At 44.8% G+C, this 11,090-nt stretch overlaps 1 protein-coding gene across 1 annotated transcript in view; it reads left to right on the forward strand.

The window, feature by feature from the left end:
• The first annotated feature begins 1,821 nt into the window (after positions 1 to 1,821).
• The window catches only part of CUNH3orf30 (chromosome unknown C3orf30 homolog), a 20,046-nt gene continuing 10,777 nt past the window's right edge, over positions 1,822 to 11,090 (forward strand). Inside the window, exons 1-2 of the mRNA XM_018570279.1 lie at positions 1,822 to 1,873; positions 7,761 to 7,895. Coding sequence (XP_018425781.1) covers positions 7,761 to 7,895 — 135 coding nt within the window. The 5' untranslated portion in view covers positions 1,822 to 1,873. The remainder of the gene's footprint in view (positions 1,874 to 7,760; positions 7,896 to 11,090) is intronic.

Here is an 11,090-nt window from a genome sequence, read left to right on the forward strand (position 1 = left end):
ACTCCATGCTTCCCAGTCCCTGGACGTTAGCCAGCAGCCTTTCCACAAGTGCTGTGCACAGGTGTGCAATCATTAGGTGCTGGCCACAGAGATCTCATCCCTCCTAATTCTCTTTGAAATCTCCCGGTTCCAGGATCCCATGCCAAATCCACAAAACCTGGAGAGAACGGCGAAGTCAGCTCTTTCCCAGTACAAGAACTTGATTGGCGGAACCGCTCAGCCCCACTGGCTGAGAGTCCTGGGTGACCACAACCCCCAGTTCTACCGTGGGATTGCAACACAATACCACACAGTGAACTGCATCCCGCAAACATGACTTTCTGGAAGTGGTTGGGTGGGAAATTTAAAGCTGAGCTCCGGGCACAACAACTTTCATTTACATGTATTCCTTAATAGCCACAAAGGATGTAAATCTGCTTTCTGTGCGCTGAACGTCTTTGCAAACCCAAATGTTATCTTGTGGAAGAGAGCACAACTGTGGGTTGGTCCCCCTACTACGGGCTGCCTGCAAAATACTATAAGGGGCAGATACAAGACCAGTCACCCTGCTCAAGGAGAGAAAACAGCAGTGACCGGTCCATGGCAAGTGCAGGTGTTTTATGCTGAATTACTGCACGCATCTAGAACTACGCAAAGGACACCAGCCAGACAATCTTCAGCTTCTGACACTTCCCGTTGTATTTGATGCATGCTGTGGTTCCTGACCGTGGTCTGTACCCCACTACAGCTGTGCGGGGACACAGTAGTGACGTGGTGCCCCGCATTTGGTGCAGTGGCGGAGTGGATTTATATCACTTTGGCTATTACAGGAGCTATTAAAGTTTTTGTGCCCGGAGTTCAGCTTAAAATTTCCCATTCAACCATTTCCAGAAATGTGCGCAGCCTATATGTAGCACATTATGTCTATACGGAGTGATAGAAAGTGTTGTCATAATGGCTCCTAATCTCCCTTTCAAAACAAATAGAAGGTAGAGATGTATAATGTGGAGTGGCAGCGAAGCCGCTTATGACGTGACTGGCAATTCAATTCTGCCCAAGGGCAGACAACACGCGATGTCTGCTATTTACTTTATTAGCTAAAGTTTTTTTTCCTTGGCTACCTCCAGTTCACTTTGTTACTAGGGCCTGAGTGTCCTTGACCCGATGGCTAAGTTCTGCCAACTGCCATTCCACCATCCAATGACAGTGTCCCTGTTGGCCCTTCAGGCATTTTATTCTGTACTATCAAACCTTAAAGTGACACTAAACTCAGGAGTTAAACCTTAAAAATGCATTCAAGTACTTTAACTATTAACAACAAATACAGCCTCAAATCATCCCTGAATTGATGCCGACACTGTCCTTCCTTCTGGAGGGGGGCTACTTTTGTTCCCCGTGGTCCCTGTGTGTGTTGTAAAGTAGTCACCGCTCCAAGCTTGCTCCCATGATGGACTACAATCTCACGTTTAGCACACAGTGTTTAGGCAGGCTCTTATGGCATTATGACACACACCATGGGGGGGCTTTTTTTATAGAATACCCCACTTTACTTCTGCTATATTATTTTTTGCCCAAAACTAAACTTGACTCCAAACTAAAGTCAAATTTAGGTACTTGCACTAAAAATACGCTTATCTACATTAATTTTCTATATCTTCTTAGAGTTCAGCTTTAATGAATCCTTAAAAGTGTATGTTTTCCCCCACCCACTGTCAGCCTGATTTAAAATGTCAGCAGCTTCAGCACAAACCAATAAGTATGTAATAAAAAAATTAGTTTGAAGGAGAATAAGCAGGTCAGACCTTTCCTTCCAGTAATTAGCCTTTTGTCTCCTATACAGGTAGGTGTGGATATTCCAGAGGCTCCCCTTCCTGACAACTTCCCCGAAGTAAATGTAAGCGGATGTTATGAGATATAAAGCTGCTCTGATGAAGGATCCCTGTGCGGATCTGAAACGTTAGCATCGTATGACAGCATGTGACATCTGGTATTGAATAAACATACCAATATTTCAAAGATTTTTTGAGTGTATGCCGGTGAGACATCTTTACCTCCTTCTGGAGGGGGGCTACTTTTGTTCCCCATGTTCCCTGTGTGTGTTGTAAAGTAGTCACTGCTCCAAGCTCGCTCCCGGGATGGACTACAATCTCAGGTTTGGTTTACTCATTTGTATTCAGACTGTAGTCCATCATGGGAGGGACCTTGGAGTGGTGACTACTTTATAACACACAGGGACCCTTACCCTTATAGCTGCTCTGTGTCTCTACTCCTGCAGCCTGCTGGGATATACACTGAGTGGCTGAATTGTTATGACCACCCCATCAGTACTTTGTTGGGCCATCAACATGATCGGAGGAACTTGATCAGCAACGATACTTTGGTATGTTGTGCTACTCAGACGTTGTTCCACGTGAATTAAAGGGCCCAAATCATGCCAGGAAAACATGCCCCAAACCATAACACGGCCCCCACCAGCTTGAAGGGTTGTACTCATGCATGTGGGGTGCATGCTTTCATGCTGTTCCCGCCAAATTCTCACTCTGCCATCTGAATGATGCAACTGGAAACGTGATTCATCGGACCACATTACTTTTTTCCAATGCTCGACTGTCCAATCCTTGTGTTCCTGTGCGAATTGGAGGCGTTTTATCTTGTTAACTGCAGACAGCAAAGGTGTTGGAACAGGCCTGCGTCTTCCATATCCCATACGATGCAGTGTACGGCGATCAGTGCGTTCAGAGATCATTTGAGAAGATCCCCGATTAAGATCTGCAGTCATTTGATGCACTGTTACCCTTCTGTTGTCTTGTACCAGTCTTGCCGCTCTCTGTTCTGCCCTAACATTGACTAGTCGCTGACGGCCACAGTTCGCACGTTCAGACCCAGATTTTCGGCTGACAGTCCGGTCTTTAAACACTTTAACAACAGCTGCTCTTGAACATTTAACAAATTCTGCTGTTTTACTGATACTCGCTCCATGGCTCCGAGCGCCAACAATCATCAGGCTGTTAAATCGCATTGTTGCTTCAGGAACAAATCACTTCTACTGTCGTGGTAAACAACCTGCTTCCCTACTTATAATGGTCTGGCCCTCTAGCAACTTCAGCGCCAAATTATAGCTAATTTGCCTACAAACGTCAGGTGGTCATAATAATCTGGCCACTCAGTGTATGTCGGGAATATCCTAGGAGCCTGTGGGAGCAGGGCACATCATTTTTGCGAGAATGGCGGCAGGGGGAGAGGCTGCAATAAAAATAATAATCATCAAAGGTGGGGAGGGTAGCAGTGGGTTCAATTAAAAGGTGAAGGTCTGCTTTAAACTCCAAACTTTCTGCATATGTATGTCTACAGAAAACATCATGCAGACTAGAGTTCCCCTTTAATAAAGGCATCAGAACTATTCATCCATAGAGATTTGATTTCACATCGATCGACGACATAAAGGAAGATCATTTACAGACTATAACGCGGAGGATTGTGATAGAAAATTATGTGAAAACGAGTTCTTCAATGAAATTAGAAGCGATGAGCAAACTGTCAGGTAGGGAATCGCATATGAGGGCCATGGTATAATCAGATCATAGTGGAGGATGTAATTGTATTCCTCCTCGTTCTCCAAGCTCTGTGTGACCCTGAAACTGATATGGAAGAAGAATGAAAAGCTTCTAGTAATGAGTGTAATCTGTTTAGGGCAGAGGAGTCCAGAAGCATTTGTACGCACAGTCCTACCTGCAATAATCTGGTTATGGGACTGTGAATGTCGGCGTCAGACCGGAAAACAAGTCAATAGAAATAGCAGGACCAGCTCAGTTTTATGAGCGGCAAATTCAGCTTCTCCGTCGTATTGATACTCTTCATTACTGACTAACCAGCTTCCGTGACCTGCAGACAATGCCACCTCCCCTTTATCTCCCCCATCAAATAGATTGTCAGCCTGTTCGGGCAAAGCCCCTTCTCCACCTGTCCCTTGGCTTTGAGCTTCTTCAGTCTGAACTTTGTAATTTGCATCCCTTTAATATTTAATGTTTCTGCTTTATACATGAAGGATCATTATTTCAGATTCAGTGGAACATTTTGAAGATATCCCTCAAGCTGCAACGACATTTATGACAAGTGCACTTAAAGAGACACCTTTGCCTGACCATTCAGGGCCAAGTGCCCCCCCTTTCCACCAGCAAGGTATACTTCCCCATGCACCTCCACACTGAAAGCATCCACCTTGGGTAAGCTCCAGTATCAGATGCTTTGGCACTTACCTGGGTTGATGACATCATTGCCCCACCCTCATGTGGTTTGTTTTTTTGGCCACATGATTCTTACTTATTAATATTTTTATGATTTTATTATCAAGTGATTCACCTTTAACAATGTTCGGTTACGTAGAAAGATGTCACCACCCCAAGCCTGTGCGAAAATTCCCCCCTCCAGAACTGCAGGCGCTGACCAAAGAGTGTCTAACTGTGCTGTATGAACTCCATCGGAACGTAGGAAGTCACACATCGATAAAGTTACATCACATCCAACTTTATTGGCTCCCACAACGCATTGGCTGTGTTGTATGTATACTTAAATCAAATCACATATATGTCAATGAAGGTTCTTATCTATTCAGGCCATGGTAAAGATAAAGTCCATGGCTTTCTTCTCCACCTCCTCCATGTACAGGTTAGCTACAGTGGGTGATACTGGTGATCTTATAGCAAAGTCATGTTTTTGTCTGTAGAAGTTAACCTTGCACTTGAAATAGGTGGTGTCCATCAAGGGTCAACTGGAAAAAAAAAACCATCGTCAAACTGCAACAACCATCCCTGAACAGGGCTTGGGGTCTTCAACTCCATCTGTCTTCCACACACTATCTCCACCCCCGCGATTAGACAACAATTTACATTTTCAGCCATGTAAATTAAAAGATTAACAGCTATGCAGACTCACTACCACCAAAGGATGGCATTATGTAACTAGAACAGGGGGATTCCCCAACCTTCACACCTCCCATCATCTTGGACAATCGATATCTGCCTTGACACATTTCATGGTGATTGGATTAAGGTGTCTGTGCTACCTGTGTGGGTATAAATGCCGGGGATGTTCCTGACACTCATTTGAAATAACGAAGTGGCTTGCAGAAGCTACAAAACAGCTTCAGCAGTACAGAACAAGTCCAGTTGAATGTTACTATTACTAGCTAAACCACATATACACCAATCAGGCATAACATTATGACCACTGACAGGTGAAGGGAATATATTTGATTATCACTTACAATGGCACCTGGAAGCGGGGGGACATATTACAATGTCACCTAGAAGTGGGGGGGATATATTACAATGGCACCTAGAAGTGGGGGGGATATATTAGGCAGCTAGTGAACATTTTGCCGCTGAAGTTGATGTGTTGGAAGCAGACAAAATTGGCAAATGTAAGGATTTGAGCGACCTTGACAAGGGCCAAATTGTAATGTGTAGATGACTGGGTCAGAGCAACTCCAAAACTGCAGCTCTTGTGAGATGTTCCCGGTCTGCAGTGTACAGGACCTACCAAAAGTGGTCCAAGGAAGGAAGGCCGGTCATGGGCCAAGGCTCAATGATGCTTGTAGGGAGCAAAGGAGGCCCCACCTCGTAACTTACAGGACTTAAAGGATCTGCTACTGACGGCTTGGTGCCAGATACCACAGCATACCTTCAGAGGTCCAGTGGAGTCCATGCCTCAATGGGTCAGGGCTGTTTGTTGGCAAAAGGGGGACTTACTCAATTGTAGGTGGGTAATCATAATCCTACGGCTGACCGGTGTATGTATTCCATTCTTTTTGAGCAGCTTTCCCCTTTAAACGTTACGTTCTTTCAGAATGGTGTGATTTGTTTTTTTGCACTCTATAAATCGCTCTGGAATAAGGCAAGCCTAGATGGAGGCATTAAATAAATGAGGTGGCTGTGTACTTTGCAGGACGGTAGAGGGACTAAGACGTAACTACATTTGTAACGGTGACAGTAAAATTTGTAAGCCAGTGATTAATGATGCCGTAGTAACAAGGGAATTCATTGCTGCTAACATTTCCTCGGTAAATGATTGAAAAGCAAATGAGTTGAGCTGTGCAATAAAAATGTGATTTTCAAGTAAGGAGCGTCAATATTTATGCTGCGTCCAATCCTCCTGACTATAGCGGTCCCTTGTGACCTCGTGTCTACACCACTCCGAATATACTGAGACAGCAAGACCGTGATTGCTTGCGTGGAGTAATTCAAGAGTAAGAGCCAAATCTGAGTACAGTAACCCGTTCCTGGCTTGACAGTATTTTGTTTTCAGGGTTTTCAAAGCTTTCACCATTTTTTTTTTAACAGGTTGGTACTAAGTTCTCAGATGTGGTGTAGCAATCTAGAAGGTAGTATTTGAGTGGGTCCAACTCCCAGCACTTTTAGGGCCATATCATATTAACGATGCTGATGCTGCCAGCGTCTCGCCAGTAATGAGATCACTGAAGGCTGCATCCGCCTGCTGCTAAAGCATTGCTCCCTATCTGGCCAGAATGCTGTAGAATCTTGCTCGCCAGCAGGAAGTAACGATGGACTGATGCTGATTTGGCAAACAAGGTACCAGCACCGGGAACAGGATCACTAATGTGATATGGCCCTTATTGTGACCATAGCTCTTAGAAACAACCTGATCACACCCGGTATGCAGCAGAAAGGCTCTTTGTTAAGCATGTAGTTTAAACAGTTTAAAAAAGAGTAGCCAGCACAGCTCTTACATGATATTACTCCCACTCCTCTTCTCTGCAGTACATGTCTGTGTGAGAACACTTGTGTTGAGGTGTGTGTCTGCTACTCAGCTCTGTCAGCATAGACCAACCCCTTCCCCTTTACTGCAATGCAAGTCTGTATGAGGACACTTGTGTTGAGGAGTATGGCTGCTACTCAGCTCTGTCAGCATAGACCACTCCCCCACCCCTTCTCTGCAATACAAGTCTATGTGAGGACACTTGTGTTGAGGGGTGTGTCTGCTACTCAGCTCTGTCAACTTAGACCACTCCCCCTCCCCTTCTCTGCAATACAAGTCTGTGTGAGGACACTTGTGTCAAGGGGTGTGGCTGCTACTCAGCTCTGTCAGCTTAGACCGCTCCCCCTCCTCTTCTCTACAATACAAGTCTGTGTGGGGACACTTGTGTTGAGGGGTGTGGCTGCTACTCAGCTCTGTCAGCTTAGACCACTCCCCCTCCTCTTCTCTACAATACAAGTCTGTGTGGGGACACTTGTGTTGAGGGGTGTGGCTGCTACTCAGCTCTGTCAGCTTAGACCACTCCCCCTCCTCTTCTCTACAATACAAGTCTGTGTGGGGACACTTGTGTTGAGGGGTGTGGCTGCTACTCAGCTCTGTCAGCATAGACCACTGCAGCATGAGCGCAGAATGTAGAAAAAAGGATTTTATGGCTTTACAAATTATAACATGAAGGAGCGCAGAATTATATGGATATAAAATGGTGTGAGACTTCAGTAGGGCTTTAAAGCACCTCTCCACCTGTACGTGTGAGATCTCTCTCTGCCCCCTTTCTGCTGCCCTTGTGAGGTTCTCCATACTATTTGCAGGACTGTTCATTTATTATATATTAGGAAGAATGCAACACCCCAAGGGGAGTGACCTAAATCTCCAAATTCTGCCGGAATAGAACTAGGAACGGTGCAGGGAGCTCCCTAGAAGCCTGAGGGTGACTGAACCCACTGGACTCCAACCTGTAAAAGAAACTTGTGGGCAGGACCTTTTTGTTTAACAATGATATGTCTTTTTAGATGGACAGTACCAGGGTTCTCATTACCGAGTTGAGTCATCCAACGGTCACATTACCACCCCCGATGGTTTATGAAGATCCACTGGAGCGCTCTCTCAAGTACATGGAGAAACACAGCATCCTGCAGATCTTCCAGGTAAAGTGGATTATGTCATAAAACATGGGGCAGTGATGATGTTTCAAATTCTGTAGCCACTACCAAAGAATCAATTTCCTTCTTTCTTCGAGCAGTCGTAGCAGTGTAAGCTGGGTGCTGATTGGTTAATATGGGATGCAGCGTTCTATTTATCGATCTCTGCCCTATGAAATAAGCATGTTTACATGAATGGGTTCCTATGTTAGGGGTAAAAAAAAAGGCAAAAGGTTGCCCTTTACCTTAGGGGGAAGGGGGCAGTATTAGCCAACATGGCTCTGCAGGATCAAATGTGACCAAATCAATGTGGAAATGTGCTAAATTTAATACATATCATCTTGACTTACTAATTACTAATTTTACATTTGGCTGATTATATGCAAGATGTATATTTAAAATTTGCCTAGGCTAGCAGGATTCACGAATTGCAAGGTTTGTACATGCGCACGGATGAAACTCAAATTGATGCTGGATTCAGCTAATTCACCGAATAGTTCATTTATCTTTATGCAGAGCACATAAAAAAATTGATGCTTCGTATAGAAGTGTCGCTGGAGCTGTATTCACCGAAAGACTAAGCGCTAGCGAAGTTTGGGTTGTGGAGAAACACTGCCCCTTAGTGTTCATCCTTTATATTGCATGATTTATTAATATATAACTATTTAACGTGCGAGTGTTGGCAGATATAGGATATCCATTAAATATTTGGATCTGTTTATAAATAAATACCTTAACGTACTATCAAACCCCCGTTGTATAAAATATTTTCCCCTTTATCTCCATGTTACTATTAACAATTGCAAGAAATTGTAGCAGCACCTTACCCCAAAAACGTACATTTGCCTGCTCAAAATTTATACAGGCCATTCTATCCTTGCGGCACTTCCTGAACCCAGATTGGGTAGTGCTCACGGTTGTGTTAGGTGACCTCCTGTTTGTGGTGGAACAGAAGGGTGTGGAGTTAGCAGGGAAAGTAGGGATTGGGGTGTTATTAGAGGTTAGTGGTGGAACAGAAGGGTGTGGAGTTAGCAGAGAAGGTAGGGATCAGGTGTTATTAGAAGTTAGTGGTGGAATGGAAGGGTGTGGAGTTAGCAGAGAAGGTAGGGATCAGGTGTTATTAGAAGTTAGTGGTGGAATGGAAGGGTGTGGAGTTAGCAGAGAAGGTAGGGATGGGGTGTTATTAGAAGTTAGTGGTGGAATGGAAGGGTGTGGAGTCAGCAAAGAAGGTAGGGATGGAGTGTTATCAGAGGTTACTGGTGGAATAGAAGAGTGTGGAGTTAGCAGAGAAGGTAGGGATGGGGTGTTATCAGAGAGGTTAGTGGTGGAACAGAAGGGTGTGGAGTGGGCAGAGAAGGTAGGGATGGGGTGTTATCAGAGGTTAGTGGTGGAACAGAAGGGTGTGGAGTGGGCAGAGAAGGTAGGGATGGGGTGTTATCAGAGGTCAGTGGTGGAACGGAAGGGTGTGGAGTTAGCAGAGAAGGTAGGGATGGGGTGTTATCAGATGGTAGTGGGGAAACACAAGGGGTGGGGGGGGCTTGCAAAGAAGGTAGAAATTGGGTGTTTGCAGGGGTTAGTGGGGAAACAAAAGAGGGGTGTAATTTGCAGGGAAGGTAGGGATTGGTGATAGCAGTGGTTAGTGGGGAACCAGATGAGGGTGGCTCTAGCAGACAAAAAGCGGCTGAGTCTGTAGGGAAGGTAGGGATTGGGTGTTATCAGGGGTCAGTGGGGAAATAGATAGAGGTGGAGTTAGCTGAGATGGTACAGATTGGGGGTTAGCACTGCAGCACATTATGGAACTATCTGTACATTGTGGTACGGTGCATTGGAAAAAAAATACCACAAGTTTATGTACGTGTGCAAGCAATCTGACTGGTGAGTAGAGGGGACCTTATATCTTATGGCCTGGAAATATATATTTGTCAAATAACAACAGAAGCATCTGATCCTGCCAAAAATCTAGTGAGCTGATAACTTCCTGTGTTCTGTGCCTGTGCTGCATTCCTATCAGTTACATTGTTCCCAGCTTTCTTTGTGAACAGAACACATCCTTCAAGTTATGAAGATGAAGGGAAAAGGTGTTCTGTAGTTCTAACACACTTCCTGACTTAGAGTGCCAACACTGCTTCCTTTATAGATACAGTGCAGTGGGCGTTGTCACCCTAGAACAGGAAGTGTGTCACTGGCAGGATCACCAGGTAAGAATAAAAGAGAAAAATCATAAATAAAAAAAGAACGCAGCCACCGAACCTAAGGACTGATAAGCTGCATTATATAACATTTGCACTTGGACTCAGTTTAGGGCATAATAGGAAGAATTTACATTTCAGAAGGTTGAGGGTGCTGAAAGAAAGCAATTAGGAAGTGCAAGGAATGTAATAAAAAATCTCAAGAAACAAATGAAGTTAGCAATGATTGAAGCTGAAAATCCGATTGCTGGGGATCGTAAATGAAATCTTGAAACATTTCCCGAGTATATAAACCCTAAAGAAAAATATATTTAATATCAGAGGCCCTTAAAAAGATGAATCAGGAAATATAATTGTACGCGACAAAGCAACGCCTGAGATCTTAAAGAAGAATCCTCAAATGTATGCACCTCTCGTATCTTGCAGTGTATTGTACGACAAAATGAAAATAAAAATCTTCTTGTTTAAAAAAGAAGAATCCTCATGAGCAATGAACAATTAAAGGAGAACTACGGGGGTCAGTGTTTTTCCCCATGTCTCCTCAGGGTCACGGGAGGACAAAAACTAGCGTCCTCCCGTCACCCAAAGCTCAGTATATTGCCAGCAACAGCTTGCGGTATACTGAGACGCCGCAGCCGGAACCCGACATTACTGTTGAGATCCACCCAGCTGCGTGATTGACAGCTGGCTCTGCCTATCTAGAGGCAGAGCCAGCTGAACCCGCCCCTCCCCCGTCCGTTCCTCCAGGAAGCGCTGGAGGATCGGACAGGGGAGGGGGGAATCCCTGCAGGGAGCCGTGAGTGACAGTCGGCAGGGACAGGATCGAGAAGTGAGTGAGCGACGGTATGTGTTCGCTCATCTCCTGATCTACTGAGCCGACCTGTGACAGTCTCATTGTCACACGTCGGCTCGAACTATGAGGATGAATGATTTTCACTCGCCTCATAGTTCTCCTTTAAATACCGGGCTATAGATTTATGTGGAAATTCTTATGTTTGCCTCTCCAAAAAAA

The sequence above is a fragment of the Nanorana parkeri genome, unplaced genomic scaffold (genome assembly GCF_000935625.1).
Source record: "Nanorana parkeri isolate BGI_ZX_2015 unplaced genomic scaffold, ASM93562v1 scaffold1495, whole genome shotgun sequence".
Classification (NCBI taxonomy): Eukaryota; Metazoa; Chordata; class Amphibia; order Anura; family Dicroglossidae; genus Nanorana; species Nanorana parkeri.